Raw genomic sequence first — 21343 nt, forward strand, 5'->3', positions numbered from 1 at the left:
GGTCGGAAACTCAGATCAGGTTTCACCTCAAAATAGAACAGAGTCCGCTGGAGGGGTGAGAGACATGAAAAGGGCCATATGAAATCACTATGCTGGAGATTAAAAGTTTGGCCGGTTGGGGATTATAAATCTTTAAATGGGAAATTGGAAGCCAGAGGCTGGAGAACGGGAGAAGCTGATAGGATTTGAATACAGAGCAAAGGAACAGACAATTGGAGGGAACATGTGTGCACAAGGGCAGAATGACCAGCAAGTGGTGGGCATGGTTAAAGAATTTGTGTGCCAGGGTAAAATATTTCCCTGTGGTCAGGATAAATCAGGAAAAGATATTAAAATCCTCTGGGATATAGACACGAGTCAATCTCTAATCTTATGGGATAAAGATATTTGTTGTCCAACAGAGATATTAAAGGATAAAGGTTATGGTCAGCAGCATTCTCAGAGAAAATAGAGTAATTCCTTTAGTAAAAATAAACTTACAAAGTAGCGTGAAGACAAGGGAAGTAGTGATAGGTGTGGTAGAAATGTTGCCCATTGCTGGCACTCAATTCATTCGGGAATTATATTGCAGGATCCCAGATGGTCGTGACGCCTACTATATTCGAACAGCCGATAGAGAATCCTACCAGAGAGAAATTACAAACAGACCCCATGGAATATTTCGGGATTGCGTGGTGATGCTATCAGGGGCTCATAAACTGAGACAAAAGAGGGAGGAGTTGCAAGCCCAACATGAGGCCAGTGAGATCAGGTTATCTGATGCAATTTTTAGCAAGCAAAATGAGAATGAGACAGACACAGAGAACGAAGCAAATGCTTTCCATTCAAAGAGGTTGATTGAATTGCAGCAGAGTAACTCAAAAGTAAACATTAAAAGACAGCCCGACAGGGAGTAAAAGCCAAGGTTGATACGAAGGCCCAGAATCAGAGATTTATAACCTGGGAGAGAGAATACTCATGTTGTTACCTGCGTCGGGCAAAACCCTGAAAGCTAGATTCAGTGGACCATATGTCATTGAAAGGAAATTGAGTGAGGTAAACTATCTGGTACGCACCCCAGATAGACACAAATCAGAGTATGTCATGTCAACATGTCAAAAAAGTATAGGGTTAAAGGAGGTGAGAACAAGCAGGAGAAACCGAGGGATTAAATTCTGACAGTATTCTGATTATATCCCTATAATTCATTTGGACCATTTAAACCAGTGGTTAAGACATCTCCCAGATAAGAACTGGAGTGAAGTGAGAGTTACTGCAGACCTATAAATGTATTTGTGGGAATAAACTAGGTAGAACAGGGTTAGCAACACAAAGCATAGAAGTGGTTCCAGTCAAACCACATCCATAACAGTTAAATCCAGCTAAGGTATCGTAGGTACAGAAGAAAATTGAGTAACTGCTCCAGAATGACCTTATTGAATTGAGTTCTAGTGATTGGAGCTCCCCTATCGTCATGGTGCCCGAAACAGCTGGAACCCAGAGACTGTGTGGCAATTACAGGCAGGCGAATGCTGTAGCCTGGAGGGATTAATTTCACATTCCACATTTGGAAGGCTGTATCAAAAGTGTTGGACAGTCGCAATTCATCGCGCACATAGACTTGCTAAAGGGCCATGGGCAGGTACCTCTTACTGAGAGGGAAAATGAGATCGCCGTTGGTGTGTCTGCCCAAGGACCAAGATTAGGTGGATTGGCCATGATAAATTGCCCTTAGTGTCCAAAAAGGTGAGGTGAGGTGGGGTTACTGGGTTACAGGGATAGGGTGGAGGTGTGGGCTTAATTAGGGTGCTCTTTCCAAGAGCCGGTGCAGACTCAATGGGCCGAATGGCCTCCTTCTGCATTGTAAATTCTATGACTTTAACAATTCAAAGTTAAGACATTGGGGGTGAAGAAAACCTCCACAATTGTTCAAAGGCGCACAGAGTGATTTGACGATTGTGTCACCGTGCCGTAAACATTAATGACTTTGTGGTGTTCAGTCAGAGTTGGGAAGAGCATCGAGACCACACAAAGGAACTGTTGGACCACTTAGAACAAGCAAGCTTGGGATAATCCTTACAAAAATATTTAAAAGTCACATGGGCAAATCTGGATTTGTTAAGGGTAAACCATGTTTAACCAACTGGCTTGGATTTGATGATGGGGTCACACACAGATGGTGAAATTAGTGCTGCTGAAGTGGAGCATACGGACTTTCAGATGGAATTTGATGAAGTGTTGCACAGCAGAGCTCTCAGCAAAAGGAAATAAAGGGGGCAGTAAAAACATGGATTCAAAATTAACCGAGTAAGAGGAAACAGAGCAGAGTTGTTTCTCAGTCTGCACGATGACACAAAATTTGGAACTATTGCCAACTATATGGAGAGAAGTGTTAAACTTTGCAAAGACGTAGACAAGTTGGTAGAATGGGCTGAGGAGTGGTCAGTGAAAGTGACAGTTATTCATCAAACAGTAACTTCGCCTGCAGCTATAAGTTAGTTTACATAGAATTTACAGTGCAGAAGGAGGCCATTCGGCCCATTGAGTCTGCACCGGCTCTTGGAAAGAGCACCCTAGCCCCTACCCAAGGTCAACACCTCCACCCTATCCCCATAACTCAGTAACCCCACCCAACACTAAGGGCAATTTTGGACACTAAGGGCAATTTATCATGGCCAATCCACCTAACTTGCACATCTTTGGACTGTGGGAGGAAACCGGAGCACCCGGAGGAAACCCACGCACACACGGGGAGGATGTGCAGACTCCGCACAGACAGTGACCCAAGCCGGAATCGAACCTGGGACCCTGGAGCTGTGAAGCGATTGTGCTATCCACAATGCTACCGTGCTGCCCCTTACTGAAGGGTTATGTACAACATTTAGTTTTTCTCTAATCCAGCCATTTATACAATTGTGTTAATTAATTATTTTTCAATTAATTAGTTTGAATTAATAAACCACACACTCCCAGCAAGCTTTATTACTGCTATTTCAAAAACTTTACAAATAAGACCTCATAGTTACTGATAAATTGCACCAATTCTTCAAAGATTAATGAGAAAATCAAACAAAATAGTCACCAACCAAGCACTTACCTGGTTCCCTGTGGCATCACACATAGCTTTCCCTGAATCTGGGTGATCCACAGATTGAAAGCCACTACCAGTGTCTCTGGTTCCACTGAAAATCTCACCCCGTCTCATGTTCTTCAAAGCCCCTGCGTCTCTTCTTTTAATTCATTGATGGGATGTGGGTGTCACAGGCTGGACCAGCATTTATTACCCATCCCTTATTGCCCTTGAGAAGGTGGTGACGAGTTGGCTTCTTGAACCAATGAGGTCTTTGTCATGTAAGAACATCCACAGTGCTGTGAGGGAGGGTGTTCCAGGATCTTGACCCAGCGACAGTGAAGAAATAGTGATATATTTCCAAGTCAGGATGGTGAGTGGTGTGGAGGGGAATCTCCAGGTGCTGGGGTTCCCAGGTATTTGCTGCTCTTGTCCTTATAGATGGTAGAGGTTGTGGGTTAGAAAGGTGCTGTCTAATGAACCTTGGTGAGTTCCTGTAGTGCATCTTGTAGATGGTACACACGGCTGCCACCATGTGTCAGTGGGTGGACAGAGATTTTTTTTTGTGGATGGTGTAACAATCAAGTGGGCTGGAAATCTTACCCTCTCTATTTGAAGCCTCCAGGTCAACTGTACCCTTATGAATAGGGGTATAGAGTATCAAAGCTTGGAAGTCATAGTAAATCTGCATAGAATTTTCTCCTGAACAGCACTGTAGATATACCCAAACCATATGGACCACAGCAGTTCAAAAAGGCGGCTCACTAGCACCTTTTCCAGAGGAATTAGAGATGGGCAATACAGCCAGTCCTCAGACTTACAACACAGTGGCTCCTTTTAAAACCACGCTGTCAGGCGAGAAGTTGTAAGTTGGAACCAATTTTCTCATAGGAACAATGGTATAACTGGGAGATTGGTTCCCGAACTAAGGCCAGAAATCACTCATAGGTTGCCCAGCCGTGTTGAATGTTCACAACTCTTGCCCTGTCAAGTCACCGAGGCAACGATTGATGTCTCCACGCCTTCGCACAACTTCCTTGATTAGCGTGGGGAATAATGAAGCCACCGTTCCCTGTCAGTTGCCTGTTTAACCTTGAACTTCTGCGACTCTGAGTGCAAATCAAATACAATATAAGCATATAAATGGATTAAAATCACGACAGTTGTGTCACAAAATTTGACAGATTAAAACGCTTGTTTCCAACCTCATTAAGATTCAACCTGTCCAGTCACACAGATGGGCGGCGCAGAACATATATGAATGGGCTGGTGTGACATCATGAAGTCAAAACTAACGTTGCAAAGTCAAAATAGGGTGGCAATTTTATAAATGTTGGCAAGTGCCATTCGTCATAACTGGAACATCGTAAAGTCGAGGACTACTTGCGAAGGCCAGTTTAGCTCACCAGACAGCTGTCTCATGATTCAGAGCGAGGCCAGCAGCGCGGGTTCAACTCCCGTACCAGCTGAAGTTATTCTGGAAGGCTCCGCCTTCTCGCCCTTGCCCCTCGCCTGAGGTGTGGTGATCCTCAGGTTAAATCACCGCCAGTCAGCTCTCCCCCTCAAAGGGGAAAGTAGCCTATAGTCATCTGAGACTATGGTGACTTTATCTCACCTTCCTGCTGATGAGCATATGGCGTTGAATACCTAAAGTGCAGAAGGAGGCCATTTGGCCCATCAGCTCTCACCGGCCCTCTGAAAGAATGCCTCCACCCAAGTCCACTCTCCACCCATCCCCCCCCTCATTACCGTTGGACAGCAAGGGGCAATTTAGAATGGCCAAACCACCGAACCTGCACATGAACAACTGAAACCATTATCACATTGCTATTTGCAGGGGACGTTGTTAGGTGCAAACTAGCTGCTTCATTGCCCACATTACAACAGTGACTACACTTCAGACAAATACTCAATTGTGAGCCCATCAATTCGGGAGGTCATGCAACGTGTGCCGCAAAGATGCGAGCTGCGTGGAGCAACCTTGCAAACCAATTGCAAGAGCAGCGCGGTGCACTGCCCAGATGGCACCTAGACACACACATGTTGCTCAGTGCAATCGACACGTGCCCGCCAGCGGTGATGCGCGTGCGCAGAAAGCTGAGGCCGGGCGGGACGGGAGGGTGAGTGCGCAGGCGCGCCCCCTCCTCCTGCGGAGCGAGCGCGCTGGCGCGCACGCCCATCGCCAACCCCTGTCTCTCTCGGGCGCCGACGGCGGCGGCGCGCGCGCGCGTTGCGTGAGGGGGCGTGGCCGGTAGCGGGCTCGAGCACGCCGAGTGGGCGCTGCTGCTGCTGCTGCTGCAAGATGGCCGCTCAGGACGAGCTGAGTAAGTTTACAGCGAGAGTTAATGGAGGAGGAGGGGGAAATGAAGAAGCTTTTTAATATAATATTTCAAAAAATAAACCCCTTACAGATTCTGACACCTCACAGGGGGAGTGAGTGGGGGAGGGGGAGAAAGACCATGGGCGTGACTGGAGGTTGTTAACACCCTTATAAAAATTTTTTACGCCCCTCTCCATTGGTCAGCCTGAGGGGGCTTTAATTTTTGGGGGGTTGCTCAAGTTTAATTTTTTAATATAAAACTTCACTTTTTGACACCGCCTGTCACACCTTTTGGAGAAAGAAAGCGTGGGCCCAGCAGTAGCAGCCCCTGCCTGAGCTGCCTCTCTGTGAAGCACACTTCCCAGCCCAGCACCACTCACAGGGATTCTTCCCTCTACCTTTCCTCTCTTGTGTGTTTTTATTTTGCCTTTTGTTTGCCATTCCCACTGCCAGTTGCAAACTGTCGAGATGGCAGGCTTGCATGCGGAGATGCTTTTATTTAAAATAACTGGTGGGAGTGTTGGTGTGAAACCAAAAGTGAAAATCTGAAAGGAGCACGGAAACCGGTGTACAAACTGTATTCTTTTTTTAAATTATCATTTGCATCTGCTTTAACTTGCTAGCTTGCCGTCTTGATCTTAATGCAGATCTGTAAACCTCCCATGTTGCTCCCTCTTAAAGCTCGCTTGTGAAATTGAAACGAGAAGGTTGAGGCCTTACAAGACATTTAGACTACTTAAAGATTTGGTGCAAGCCCACTGCATCAGTTTTAATTTTTAAAAAGACCTTCAGACCAGCCCTTAAACTTGTACGCCTCACCTGGTACTGTGCCCTGCAAACCAGCTGCCTATGCCAGTCGCAGTTTGTAACAGGTTAGCTGTTCTTGATTATGTAATTGAGAACCCTAAATTAGATTTCTGGGATCGCATGGGGGGAAATACTACCTGGGGTTTTCCAGCCTTGATTGCTGTTTAGTGACTACTGCTGGAATCACAGGACCAGGGTGGGCCCATGCTTTTAAGATGACCCTTCATCAACTCTCATGGCACTGCCTTCCGCAAGAAGAAACTTTGCTTGTATGAGGCTGCAGACGCTTATCAGCACCTGTGATCCTCAGTAAAGTTATAATTGAGTGGACGGAAGAGAATAATGACAGGATGGGGTCCTCTGGATAATTTCTCATTTATTTAGAAAGTGTGTGAAGGTGCATAGTGGAGTTTGTGCCAGTTTTTATAAATGTTGAATTGTACTTTAGCCCAGATAGCGTTTTACTTCAATTTTTACAGGTTTTATTACAGAAGTCATCGCGACCACATGAAACAGTTAGAGCAAAGGGCAAGGACACATCTAAGGGGAGGCTTGATGCACACATGAGGGAGAATTAAGTGATTAGAACATAGAACAGAATTTACAGTGCAGAAGGAGGCCATTTGGCCCATCGAGTCTGCACTGACCTTTGGAAAGACCACCCCATGTAAGCCCACACTTTCACCCTATCCCCGTAACCCAATAACCCCTCCTAACCTTTTTGGAAACTAAGGGCAATTTAGCATGGCCAATCTACCTAACCTGCACATCTTTGGACTGTGGGAGGAAACCAGAGCACCCGGAGGAAACCCACGCAGACACTGGGAGAACGTGCAGGCTCCGCACAGACAGTGGCCCAAGCCGGGAATCGAACCTGGGACCCTGGAGCTGTGAAGCCACAGTGCTAACCACTGCTACTGTGCCGCCCACTGGGAAAAATTAATTACAGTGGCTGGAAACTTGTGTGGAGTATAAACACCTTCAGACAGGTTGGACTGAATGGTCCGTTTCTCTGCAGTAAAGTCTGTACAAAATGTGATCAGTGGAATCAAATGTGATAACCCATGAGAAGAAATCTTGCATGGGTACGGTCATCACCTGATCAGCAAAATTCAATTTCTAACATTATTGGCAGCTAGTGCTTACATGACTAACACTATCATTGCTTCATGACAATCATAAATGGAAGCGATATTAATATTTTTTGACACTGAGCTCTATATTTTAAACCGTTACAGCAATGACAAATTTATTTTGTCATTGGAGTACATGATGTAAATTGAAATATAAAGTTCTGATCAGCCATCTTGAAAGTATTGGAAGATCAATGCTCTTTTCAATTGCTGTGAAGAAAAGTGAGGCTTTGAGGCAGATTAATGTATTTTACTTTGCATAAATAGTCCAGTTTTCTTTACAAAGTTATCACTATTTGGGGCCTGCATCAAGGATTCTTGACAGGCAGAATCAAATGCATGTTACTATATGGGAACCAAATCTGACCTGGAGTGAACAAATTTGGCATAATCCTGGGGGGATAAAAGCGACGGATTAGCAAATTTGTTTGATGCACACTGGAGTTGAACACCTAATCTTACCTTAGGCTAAACTAACTATAACTCAGTTGCAGAATCTCAGAAGGACGTGTTGGAGCGAGAAAACAGAATAGTCTGTGTTTCACAGTCGCAGAGTTGCAGCGGGTGCTCGCTACTGACTTCAAAAGATCTATCCCCAGAGATCCAGTAATCTTTTTGGTGTGGATTTCCTCCCTCCTCAACATCAGTTTGGGTCTGGCAGCAAGTTAAGGGAATACCCAGGCAACCAGCAACAGTGATGCCATGAGACAGCATAAGCAACCAATCGCATTGCAGTATTCTTACAGACAGCAAACCAGGAAGTAAAAACCACAATTTTAATTAAACCTCTACAGGCAGTGAGATAAAATGGTTGGAGCGCACAAATCGGATTCAGCTAGAATCTGAAATGTTGTAACCAACTTTGAAAGTTTTTATTGTGAATTTTTTACATGATGGAGAAATTTGACTTTGTCAGAAATTCAGAAATTTAATTTTTCAGGGCCAGTGAGGCTGTTCGAAGTGCTGAACTTAATACACTGTTAAAAACTCAGTTATATCTCAATCACTAAAGTCTTACTTTTTTGATGGTGTTTATAATGAGAATAAAAAGCATAAAAGTGGAAGTTCTTATTAGTTTAACAATTTCTAATTTATTATAGACTGGAGAAATCTCAGCTCACCCTCTGGTGAAATGTAGATCACCGACAGCAGTTTCTGGATTTCTGCATTTAAATGTACATGTACAGACTGCAAACTTTTCCTTCAATTTCAGAGGATTAATGATAGTGAACAGTGACAGTTTTTCATCATTGTGGCCACATAGTTTAGACTAATGCGTGGGGTATGAATGAGCATTATATAGTTGAAATAGAAACACTTGTTTGTGGGACACCAGAGTGGTAAAGCAAAAAGTGCAGAGGATACCAGAAGTCTGCAGAGAGATTTGGATAGGTTAAGTAAATGAGCTAGGCTCTGGCAGATGGAATACAATGTTGACAAATGTGAGGTTATCCATTTTGGAAGGAATAACAGCAAAAGGGATTATTATTTAAATGATAAAATATTAAAACATGCTTCTGTGCAGATAGACCTGGGTGTGCTGGTGCATGAGTCGCAAACAGTTGGTTTACAGTGCAACAGGTGATTAAGAAGGCAAATGGAATTTTGTCCTTCATTGTTAGAGGGATGGAGTTTAAGACTAGGGAGGTTATGCTGCAATTGTATAAGGTGTTGGTGAGGCCACACCTGGAGTATTGTGTTCAGTTTTGGTCTCCTTACCTGAGAAAGGATGTACTGGCGCTGGAGGGTGTGCAGAGGAGATTCACTCGGGTAATCCCAGAGATGAGAGGGTTGGATTACGAGGAGAGGTTGAGTAGACTGGGACTGTACTCGTTGGAATTTGGAAGGATGAGGGGGGACCTTATAGAAACATATAAAATTATGAAGGGAATAGATAGGATAGATGCGGGAAGGTTGTTTCCACTGGCGGGTGAAAACAGAACTAGGAGGCATAGCCTCAAAATAAGGGGAAGTAGATTTAGGACTGAGTTTAGGAAGAACTTCTTCACCCAAAGAGTTGTGAATCTATGGAATTCGTTGCCCAGTGAAGCAGTTGAGGCTCCTTCATTAAATGTTTTTAAGATAAAGATAGATAGTTTTTTGAAGAATAAAGGGATTAAGGGTTATGGTGAGCGGACGGGTGAGTGGAGCTGAGTCCACAAAAGATCGGCCATGATCTCATTGAATGGCGGAGCAGGCCCAAGGGGCCAGATGGCCTACTCCTGCCCCTAGGTCTTGCGTTTCACCACTAAGCTAAAATAATTACACACCACAGAATAGTGGGGGAGTAGGAAACATTATTACAACCCGAGACCTGACACCAACACTGGACAGAAACCCCAATATTTTATTTTATTTTCTAAGACTGTGAGGAAAGAATACCTCGCTCCAGGGGTGATTTCAGAAAGAAATAGGGGAATCGTATATTAAAATAAATGTTATTACTAACACAGTAATAAAATATCTTTAATATCACACCAGAAAATAACTTGCAATCAGCCCTTGAATAATGCTAATCAATACAGTAACCCTTAACTGCTATCTTTATTCCCACTCAAACAACACAAAAATCTCAGCCCTCAATTCACTGTTAAAATATACCTAGCACCCGAATACCTGTTTTACAGAGATGTTCTCTAAGACTGTTTTAAAGAAAAGACCTGAATCCTGTCGGAACCATGCAGAAACCCTGGCTGCATTCCTTAAAAAATGCTTCTCAGCTTGTTTCAGCTCACCTTCTAACCAGGCCATTCCGAACTGCTTGGAAAGACTGCTAATCTGCCGACAAACATATCTTTAACTGAACTGCAGTGAGAGCAAATGTTGATGAAATGCTCACTGCTTCATCTAAAATTCAACTGGACCTACTTTTCTGCAAAATTCCTGATACCGTAGCTCTACCCAGTAACTACATCATCTTACCAAGCTTAAATATAATTAAATATAATAATATAAGGGAACCTCCCTTAATCCAAACAAAACTGCATTCGCCCTCACTTTTTATGACGCCTTAATTGCACCCCTGGCGCCCAACCTTTCAAACCAGGATTCTTTTAAAACATGACCGCAACACTCTAACACAGGCTTTTAACCCTTACTGAACCAAATACCTATAATACAATATATCTGAAATTCCTGCATTCATCACACATCTATTCATGCTCCAGGCATCTTGAGTCTGGGCTAGGCTTGACTGATCAGCTTGTCTTCTGACCATTATTAGGATACCAGACGAGACCCCAACATTTGTTAGGATACCGGATGAGAAAGCACAAACAATTTTTCAATTTGTAAAATTGTAAGGAAAGGATACTTCACCCCAGGAGTGTTGATTCTAAGCAATAGGCATCTTTTATGTTAATGCTTTTAAAATTTAAACACAGAATTAACATAAAATAAATAGTTTTATAATTATCAATTAATCAGTTCTTAAATAAAATGGAAAACATTAACTTACTATTTACATCTGGTACTAATTCCACTTAAGCAGTCAAATACAGTCCAAATGTCATTTATAAATAAAGTTAACAGAACAGGTTACTTACAGTCCTTTGGAGAGAGAGAGACCCTTTTCAGGAATAACCTTGTGTCCTGTCACACTCTTCTGCTCAACCTAACAGCATTGGGAAAAACTGTAAACTACAGTCAGACCTGGCTCCTCCCAATAGTTACATCATCTTTTCCCCACTAAGATGGCCCATCTCCTGCTTAGCTAGGACTAAATCCAATCCCTCATAAATTATCTACTCTCCAGGGAATCTCCAATCAAAACAATATCCCATCAGCCATCTCTAAACAAATAATTGGTTAAAAATCAATAATTACCTTGCCTTTTACACTCCTTAATTGCAGCTTTAGTAGGCACACTGCCTATATGTGTGTTAAACCTGGGGTTTTAATTAAAATTACTGCCACAAATATGAAATATATATAACAATTTCTGCATTCATCACCGTAATTTTCAATTATTCTTAAATTGACTTTCCATTCCAAATAAAACTAGGAAGATAATGTGTCAAGTTTAGAAATTATAAATGCTAAATTTGCTTAAAATCCCTGGTACGCAAGCCTGCCAACTGTAGTTACATTTCCATGCACCCTGATCTTTTATCCATTAAAATAATTGACTGCCTGGCTACTCTCAGTAGTGGCTATGCGGTTAACCCTTTAATTCCCGGTGAATCCAAGCCAATCCTGGAAGGTTGGTGACCAAACCTTTGCCAAAGAATAATCACGACTGTAAGAAATGCAACTTTCATTCAGCCAGCCCAATTTGGTCACATCGTACAAGCCCCACATATATGTTTCACCTTTCAGTACCCTGACCAACAATATGGTATATAAATTAAAACACTCTGGGAGCGTAGTGATGCATACATTTATCACAAATTAACTGTTTACTCCTGTGTAATTTTTTTCAAGTGTATCTAGTTAAATAAACAATCCCAAGGTCGAAATTCCATGTAATTTAAATCAGTCTTACACCCAGTTTGGACCCAGTTTCATGTTACTACCAAATATCACCAGGGGCAGCACGGTAACACAAGTGGACAGCACTGTGGCTTCACAGCTCTAAGGTCCCAGGTTCGATTCCCCGCAGGGTCACTGTCTGTGCGGAGTCTGCAAGTTCTCCCCGTGTCTGCGAGGGTTTCCTCCGGGTGCTCCAGCTTCCTCCCACAGTCCCAAGACGTGCAGGTTAGGTGGATTGGCCATGATAAATTGCCCTTAGTGTCCAAAAAGGTTAGGAGGGGTTATTGGTTTACGGGGATAGGGTGGAAGTGTGGGCTTAAGTGGGTCGGTGCAGACTCGATGGGCCGAATTGCCTCCTCCTGCACTGTATGTTCTATGTGAAATATGTTGGAATGCCACATCACAAATTACAAGTTAGTCAGATGCCTTGTCTATTTGGCTCTGCTACCAATGTAGTCTAAAACCATTTGCGTGGCAACGTACTGAATAACAGCAGTGGTATATCTGATGCACAGGCTCCAGTGAGCAGGTGACCGCGGGTTTGCAAGACCAGTCGGTGCTCTAGAAAAATCAGGTGAACCCCGCCTGCCACAGAGAGGTTAATTTCAGAATTCAAATTTAACATTCTACCGTGGTGGGATTTGAACCTAGTACCCCCAGACCATTGCCCTAGGTTTGTGGTTTGCCAGTTCAGGTTGTGAATGTTGTCGCACCACCTAGGGCTGCCAGCCAATCATATGATGATGGGTAGGCCTCCAGTCCCAGCAGCACCAGTGTGAATGGTGGCCACTGCTGTTAGTGCCTCACAAGGAGCCATGAAGCAGTCAGGTACCAAGGTAAATAGGGTGGCTTCATTGGGGCTAGTCGAGTTGGGTGGGATTAGCAGTGCCAGCAGTCACCAATGTGGGGGGGGGGGGGGGATTAGCAGGGCCAGCAGTCACCAATATGGGGGGGGGGGGGGGGAATGGCATCTCGGACTAAATCAGGAGGGACCCAGCCCCCCCCCCAAGTCTGTAGCCAATCTGCCATGGTTTACATGGCTATTATACCACATAAAATACCAATAGCTGCAGGAGGCGACCCTTAAGTAGCCATTAATTGGTTACTTTTGGGCCTCAGTTGGCCCATGGTTTGACGGGCCATTCGATTCCTAGCCCCTTGCTGGTAAAATATTGACTTGCATGCCCCTCTTCCGCTTGCCAGCCTATTCCTGGTTGCGAGTAAAATTCCAGTCAGCATCTCTGGAACCGGGTGTTACACTTTAAGAAAACAAGCGATAAACGTGAGTAACCTCAAGATTATTTTCAGTAGCAAGAGCCAGGTGAGGGAGATAAATCTGTGGATAGGAAACTTAGGAGAAAAAGTTTCGGATTTCAGGACATTGGGACCGGTTCTATGGCAAGAGGGAACTCCACCAGTGTGCTGGCCTGTAACTGAAGAGAGCGGAGCAAGATAGTCAAATAAAGAACCAGAAATGGGGGTAAAAGCAACAGCAAAAATTAAGATTGCTAAACCAAAGGACTAATACAGAATCCAAGGAACAGTACTTGGTTTAACATCATAAAATCATTAGGTCATAGCAAATGCGGCTGCAGCTGCGCTAAGGCTAGCAACAAAATGTTCCTAATTAGTACATTTTGAAGGAAAAAAGGGAGGAGTGGGTAGAGGAAATTAATTTGAGGCATTCATGAAATTGGGAGTGCGAGAATGCGAGTAGAGAAGTGGGTTGAGTTGAATAATAGCACCAGATTAATGGCATGACGAGAGGCATATTGCAAGTTGTGGATTAGTTGTATGGAAGTCATGGATGAAGTTTAGACAAATTGAAGAGGTCTGGATAACCAAGGTTGGTAATTAAAAGAGAATTTAGTTAGCAAAAAATTATCGTTAAAAAGGGTTCTTTTTGCAAAGTGTTTCAGAATGTCTTCTCTTAAATTGCTATTCTGTAAGGGAAGGGAAGATGGAGTTAATCTGGTTTTGAGCAATCCAGCAGTGACTGGGTGCCAGTAAAGTACAGTATTATAGTTTGACAAAGCAGGTTTTATTTTGTTTGGTTGGAGCAGGAGAGTGGGATTAGTTTAACTAGGGCATATTGAAAAAACTACCAATGCAAAACAGGTGAGCTGAATGACCTGTATCTGCCCTGGTTCTATATAAGACTGTATCGAACCATTCCCTTTGAGACCAGATTGTGAACTTACTCCTTCAGGACCAGTTATGCTGTGCTGTCAGTAAAGCTCCATGGATGCCCGCAGTGGTCAGCTCTCCCTTGCCCAGAACCAAGACCGGATATTTAATGCACGTGCTGGTGTGGTGCTCCTGTTGGCCATCTGTTCTGCAAAGTTACCCGGAGGGCATATTTGCGGTTAAAGATGTTTATCTGCATCAAACATGTTTTAAATTCTGGCAAGCTTCTCTACAAGGACCATTATCAGTTCAGGCATGGCATAAATGCAATATTAATAATAAACTTTATTAGTGTCACAAGTAGACTTACATTAACACTGCAATGAAGTTACTGTGAAAATCCCCTAGTCGCCACATTCCAGCGTCTGTTTGGGTTCACAGAGAGAGAATTCAGAATGTCCAGTTCATCTAATTGTACGTCTTTCGGGACTTGTGGGAGGAAACCGGAGCACCTGGAGGAACCCACGCAGAAACGGGGAGAACGTGCAGACAGTGACCCAAGCCGGGATACGAACCTGGGACCCTGGTGCTGTGAAGCAACAGTGCTTAGCCACTGTGATACCCCGTGCCGCCCATAGTGAGTGGGTATGGCAGAGTATTCGTTTTCTGTTTTCCTATTCTTTTGTAATATTCAATTTTCATAATGTTCAGACACAAGTTTATGGCTTCTCTCCCTAAGCTTGCCCTGTGTCGACTGGCTGGCAGATTGTATCAGAATCCAGAAGTCTAACTGACACAAATATATCACACATTGCCCTGTACTGTTGAAGCAACATGTTTTAAAATAGCTTCTAAACCTACAAAACCATTTGTTATTTCAGTATTCTGGATATGTTGCAGAAATAAGCGTTAAAACGTCTAGACTTCTAATATCAAATTATTCATGTGATCGTCCCTTTCCACTCCATAGTGGCAGAGATATTAACATTTCTTCATTGTCAAAGGTTACAATGTTGATTATATTTTCATTAGGTGGTTGGGTCCTCCCAAGTGCTGTTCCAAACAGCAGAAAACCTCATTTCTAATAAAGGCTTTTTCCTTGCGTCAATATTGTGTTCCCAACTTTCATCTCGAGGGAGGCTGCTGCAAGCACGTTGTCAGCTAGCTGAATTTAATCTCATTCCGAAGATGGCTGCTCTGCCTCTGAAGGAGACAGGAAGGGAGGAAACGTTCACCTTTTTCAAAAGGCTAGGGCAGCAATGGTGGTGCAGTGGTTAGCACTGCTGCCCCATGGCACTGAGAACCCGGGCTCGATCCCGGCTCTGGGTCACTGTCCGTGTGGAGTTTGCACATTCTCCCCGTGTCTGCATGAGTCTCATCCCCACATCCCAAAGATGTGTAAGGTAGGTGAATTGGGCACGCTAAATTGCCCCTTAATTGGGAAAAAATAATTCAATACTCTTTAAAAAAAAATGTTACATTTCAATAGGCTAAACTGAAAACATAGAGCAAACAATCTCATGGCCCGCTTGTTAATACTACATGTTGTTCCTCCCTGGACCTTCGATGTGAGCTATGAATTGAGAAATCTTCGCATACAGATTTTCTTTTGCTCATGAATTTATTTGCGACCTGGAGGACGATAGTGCCTTGATGTTTCCGACTATAAATGATTCTGTTCGGTTTTCCTCCACAGATGAATCAGTTAACTCCCAAACAGATTGGTTACAGGCTTGGTTAGAGGAAATCTTCTCTGAGCCCCTAATAAATCCATCTTACATGTTCATATTTATTGCCTGGGTGATCTGGATTCCGTATGCTGTGCTTGATTACTTGTGGGTTGATCCTCGTATTTCCCAGTAGCTATTTTGATTGACTGGAGCATTATTGTGTCCCCCACCCCCGTCCCATCCCCTCCCCCAAATCCCAATCGGACACCTGAAGGGTCATTTGGAAGGAAATGTATGGGATGGCTATGTTTGACCAGCTTCATTAGCTCTTCTGTCCCCTCTTGAAGTTTTGTACACATCCCTGATAACTGACTCAGTTTCCCAGCTTTACGTATACCCAGGAGAGACATTCCAGAGTAGGCATCCTGTTGCCCGGGATGGAAGAGGTGGACTTACAAACATACAAACAGCGATGGACAAAACCCTCTGGCCCATCCAACTTGTTCCGCAAGGAAGGACTCGTGAAGATGATAGTAGTTTACAGAAGAAATGGTTCACATGAGGATATCCTTCAGTAATTTTCAGTGGGCAAAGATTCTCACGTAAATTAATTTCCCAAATTTTAGCTGTAATCGAGGTAGCCAAGTTGTTGGTCTGGGAATCATCTCTTTAATTGGTCACCATAGCAGCAGGCTGTCACCAGTATACTGATGGTTGAGCTTTAGTTTCTCTACAGAGGTACAAACCCAAGCATTCCAATCCATTTTTGGGCAGTTGAAAGTTCTACTTGCAATTCGATTGGTAAAATCTCAAAGCGTTTTAACTGGTGTAACATCTTGCGGTAATTCGGAACTGTTTGCGGCGGCGCAGTGGTTTCCCGAAATGGCGCAGTGTTTAGCGCTGCTGCCTCACGGCGCCGAGGATCCGGATTCGATCCCGGTCCCAGGTAACTGTCCGTGTGGAGTTTGCACATTCCCCCCGTGTCTGCATGGGTCTCACCCCCACAACCCAAAGGTGTGCAGGGTAGGTGGTTTGGCCACGCTAAATTGCCCCTTAATTGGAATTTAAAACACTTTGTTTTCAGTAATTCTGACCTGTAGACCTCATCCCATCCTGACCGAATTTGCAAAAATTTCCCTTTCATTCAACCAGTATCACTGTAACAGAATAGTTTGTCTTTTTCCTCATTTGCTATTTACGGGCTTTCACGGTTTGTGAATTGACTGCCAGTTTGTCTTATCAGTACCTGCACTCAAAACTCTTCATTCGTTTATGAATCGTGTTGGGAAATTCGGAGAACACGATGAGCTATATAAATGTTAAACCTTTGTGGGGGGGGGGTTAGCAATGGTTTCAAATTCCAGAAGGATTGATCCATCTCTTCAAGTCCGAAGGGAGGCTTTGGGTAAAAGTCATGAACCTAAAACATCTTTAAGTTGAAAACTGCAGCCAGAGTCAAGTGCAGTTGCAGCGAGATTTGGGAAAGAAGACACAAAATTAATTTAACTTTTCACAAGTTGTATTTATCTTGTCCGCACGCCTCCCCTTAAAAAGGAAAGCGATCAGACAGTCTGTGCAATTGATATTCTAGCTAAACAGCTGTTCTCTTCAACTGCTCTCCCCCGCCTGGCACTTGCACAGATTTATTTATGTAACTCAAATGTCCTGCAGGAGGGAAGCAGATTTATTTCCCTGCCAGGAGTGAATAAGCAAACATTTTCCCCATTGCTAACAGGAGAATATATTTATTATTACGTAGTATAACATGATGGTTATAAAAGGGTATTAATAGACTTAATGTGATCAATACTGCAAAGGATTCACTGGTTGCATATATTAAAATATGTACACCATGCACAGGCAGCGAAATCCACATATTTCGCTCTTCTCTTATTGCTGGTGCATTCTGACCTGCTCATGGTCCAAGTGTTTAGGAATTGTCGTCTTAAAGAGACCAGTTCTATCTTGGTCACAAAATAATTTGTCCACGAAAATGTAATTATTTTTTTGTTCATGTGACGTGGGGATCGCAGGCTGGGTCAGCATTTATTGTCCATCCCTAATTGCCCTCGGGCGGGTAGTTAAGAGTCAACCACATTGCTGTGGGTCTGGAGTCACATGTAGGCCAGACCGGGTAAGGACGGCAGATTTCCTTCCCTAAAGGACATTGGTGAACCAGATGGGTTTTTCCGACAATCAACAATAGTTTCATGGACATCATTAGACTTTTAATTCCACATTATTACTGAATTCAGATGTCGCCATCTGCAGCGGTGGGATTTGAACCTGGGCTCCCAGAGCACTTCTCTGGATCTCTGGATTACTAGTCCAGTGACAACACCACTACGCCACCGCCTCCCCTTCAATTGAACTTGGTACCACCTGACTTAACATGGGAAATCAGAAAATAAACATAATACTCTGTAACCTCTGCAGAGTGCAGACTGCAGAGGTCACAGTGTATTGTATGTATATTAGGGTAATATCAACATGCAGTCCAGTTATCACTTGTCTGTGTCAAAGCCCCGTAATCCTTGGATCGGAACTTAATCAAACGATAAATTATTTGGGAGGACAAAGAATTTTGCACGATAATGAAAGTGGGTCTCAACCGATCAACTATTTGGGGAGTATTGACACCATCTCGCTCTTAAAACTATGGGTTGTCTGCAGTCTGTTTGTCGACAATAGTCCAGAATCATTGGCCTAAATCACGTGTTCAACCTGGTTCTGTCTGAAGGATTATATAACATTTTGAGTTCTGAGATTTGCAATTTAGGCAAACGGCTCTGACAGAACCGTATGTCCACATCGTGAATGGTCAGGGAAAACATCCCGATGACCTCCAAATGATATAAACCTTGTGAATACACATCACCTAATATGCAGCACATCTAATCAATGGCATATTTGGGATTTGTTTTGTACAAAGCACTGAATTTTTGTTTCGTACATTGTAGATCAACTCGAACGTGTCTTTATGCGCCTCGGCCTTGCTGAAACAGATGAACAGCTGCAAAATATTATCTCAAAGTTTCTCCCGCCTGTTCTGCTGAAGCTGTCCAGTGTTCAGGAAGGAGTGCGTAAAAAAGTAAGTTTATGTTGCATTCTCCTTTTGCTATAGGCCATGACCCAGCTTTTTATGTCTGAAGGCTGTTACACATCTGGGTGTTGTACAGGTTTATTGCTGGTGAATAGTCATAGAATTTACAGTGCAGAAGGAGGCCATTCGGCCCATCGAGTCTGCACCGGCTCTTGGAAAGAGCACCCTACCCAAGATCAACACCTCCACCCTATCCCCATAACACAGTAACCCCACCCAACACTAAGGGCAATTTTGGACACTAAGGGCAATTTATCATGGCCAATCCACCTAACTTGCACATCTTTGGACTGTGGGAGGAAACCGGAGCACCCGGAGGAAACCCACGCACACACGGGGAGGATGTGCAGACTCTGCACAGACAGTGACCCAAGCCGTAATCGAACCTGGGACCCTGGAGCTGTGAAGCATTTGTGCTATCCACAATGCTACCGTGCATGCCCATGGGAATAGAGCTGGAACAGATTGGAGTGGCAGAGCAGGGGATCAGGCTGTGGACAGACATGCGGGTGGAGATTTTGAATTTGGAGCCTTGGGGAATCAAGAACTACTGGAGGTTGACCAAGACAGAAGTGTGGGATAGGATGCCAAAAGTGACGTTTTAAATGCATAGCGGGACACAACAGATGAACTCAAGCGTTCGGAAATGACCAAGTCAGAGAGGAGAAAGCCAGTCTTGGCGAGTGATAGGACTGGGGGTGCATACAGGTAGTCTGTGGGGAAATGGATGATTATAGCGGTAGCTAGGATATCGGATTTAAAGGCTCCCATTAGTGATTGGGCTAGGGATATGGATACAAATCACCGAATGGCAATTCCAAATCAGGGAGGAGTACGAGGCGGAGATGATCTGTTCAATTGAATCAAAGTTGAATTGGGTCCAAAGGTATGAATTCTGAGAGACGTAATTCCTGCAGTCGCCCAATGACCAAGACTGCAAGGCATTTTCAATAGTCTCAGAGTCATTAAAGATGAACATTTTCAATTGCATAGCAGATTTTGGTCAATCTGAGGCTTTGGCAAAGATGAACGTCGCAACTTTTAGGAAAAACATACCTTCTATAATTATCATTGACTTTAATTTAGAGAAGATAACCTCTCTACAATGAGTAATTAATGAAATACTGATTGATTATAAATGACATTTAGCCTCACTCCCTGGAAAAAAAACCACGTGACCATCACACAGAGATTTCCTTGTGTCTGGGCATTTCTTCAGTCTGAAGCCTTTCAATTAATTAATTTTCCTTTAACAAGAAGATAAGTACAGCATTAGGATAAGAAAGTCAGTGTCATGGACAGCATTTAAAAAAAAAAAATGTAAGTACCCAATTCATTTTTTCCAATTAAGGGGCAATCCACCTAGCCTGCACACTTTTGGGTTGTGGGGGCGAAACCCATGCAGACACGGGGAGAATGCAAACTCCACACGGACAGTGACCCAGAGCCGGGATCGAACCTGGGACCTCAGCACCGTGAGGCAGCAGTGCTAACTACTGCTCCACCGTGCTGCCCTGTGACATGGTCAGCATTGACGATCGCCCAGTCCTTATTGTCCGAAGGATGTGGTGGGTTTCATCTTGAACTGCTTCAGCTCCTGGGGTAACGCTCTTTGAGCCAGTTGTTTTTATGTAGCTGAATGCATAGGCCAGTTCAGAGGGCAGTTCAGACCGCGCTGGTATGGCACTGGAGTCCTTTTCTGGCCAGATCAGATAAGAATGGCTGTTTTCCTTTTCCGAAGGGTGTTCGAGAACCTGTCAGGTTTTCAACGACAAGCTGACAGGTTCATGGTCACTTGTACTTCCGATGCCAATGTATTCTTTCCAGATACTTTTGACAGAGTCAAATTTCAAACATTCATGGTGGAACCCAGACCTCCGGATCGCTGGCCTGACCATGTAACAACCATGTTACCCATTGGCTCTGTCGCTTGACCCAGAGTTATTATACATTTGACGGACGCCGTTTACTTAATGTTTGAACCCTGTTACCACTAAGCAGACTTAAATTCAATTGGTTCAAAAAAAACAAGGACCATCTGTTTGTCTGGAGCATTGCAGGTCGGTTTATTGATGTTTCAGACAGTGGTGACATCTAGTCCCAGGCCAACAAGTGATGGTATTGCTCGCAAAAGTAGGATTTGCCTGTCAACCCTGCATGCAGCAATGGTTCTCAGTAAACGCAAGTGGTTGTTACAGCAAAGTAAGCAGCCGTTCCTGTGTTCAAATTCAGGTCATGGAACTGCTCGTTCATCTCAACAAGCGCATCAAGAGTCGACCTAAAATCCAATTACCGGTGGAAACACTTCTGGTTCAGTATCAGGATCCTGCTGCTGTTTCCTTTGTCACAGTGAGTACCTGTCTGATTTATCTTTCGTAGAGTTTAATTTTTAAGATTTATTGTTCCCGACAGCATAAGGAACTAAAATTACCTGGGCGATGGGAAGCGGATCCATGTTAACGTGAATTGGCTGTGGTTTAATCACGTGCCTCCAGAACGGGAGTTGCTCGTGGAGTGATCTTCCTTCACTATTTGGGGACATGAATGGCAACGTTATTTCAGACTTAAATTGTGGGGTCAATGGCAAATCAACACGGCTGTCCAGAGGAATTGGGAAAAGCTTTTCCAGGGTTGTGATTTGAAAATAAGAATTCGAATCGTCGT

The 21343-nt window shown here is 43.8% G+C and overlaps 1 protein-coding gene across 2 annotated transcripts in view; it reads left to right on the forward strand.

Moving 5' to 3' along the window:
* Positions 1-5267: 5267 nt before the first annotated feature.
* ecpas (Ecm29 proteasome adaptor and scaffold) overlaps positions 5268-21343 on the forward strand; it is a 107475-nt gene continuing 91399 nt past the window's right edge. The window contains exons 1-3 of one of the 2 annotated variants that reach the window (XM_038804143.1): positions 5268-5373; positions 18537-18667; positions 20912-21028. In XM_038804143.1, the coding sequence (XP_038660071.1) occupies positions 5352-5373; positions 18537-18667; positions 20912-21028 (270 nt within the window). In that variant the 5' untranslated portion in view covers positions 5268-5351. Of the gene's footprint in view, positions 5374-14436; positions 14552-18536; positions 18668-20911; positions 21029-21343 lie in introns of those variants that run through there. The other variant, XM_038804144.1, reaches the window with a different exon arrangement.

The sequence above is a fragment of the Scyliorhinus canicula genome, chromosome 8 (genome assembly GCF_902713615.1).
Source record: "Scyliorhinus canicula chromosome 8, sScyCan1.1, whole genome shotgun sequence".
NCBI classification, from domain to species: Eukaryota; Metazoa; Chordata; class Chondrichthyes; order Carcharhiniformes; family Scyliorhinidae; genus Scyliorhinus; species Scyliorhinus canicula.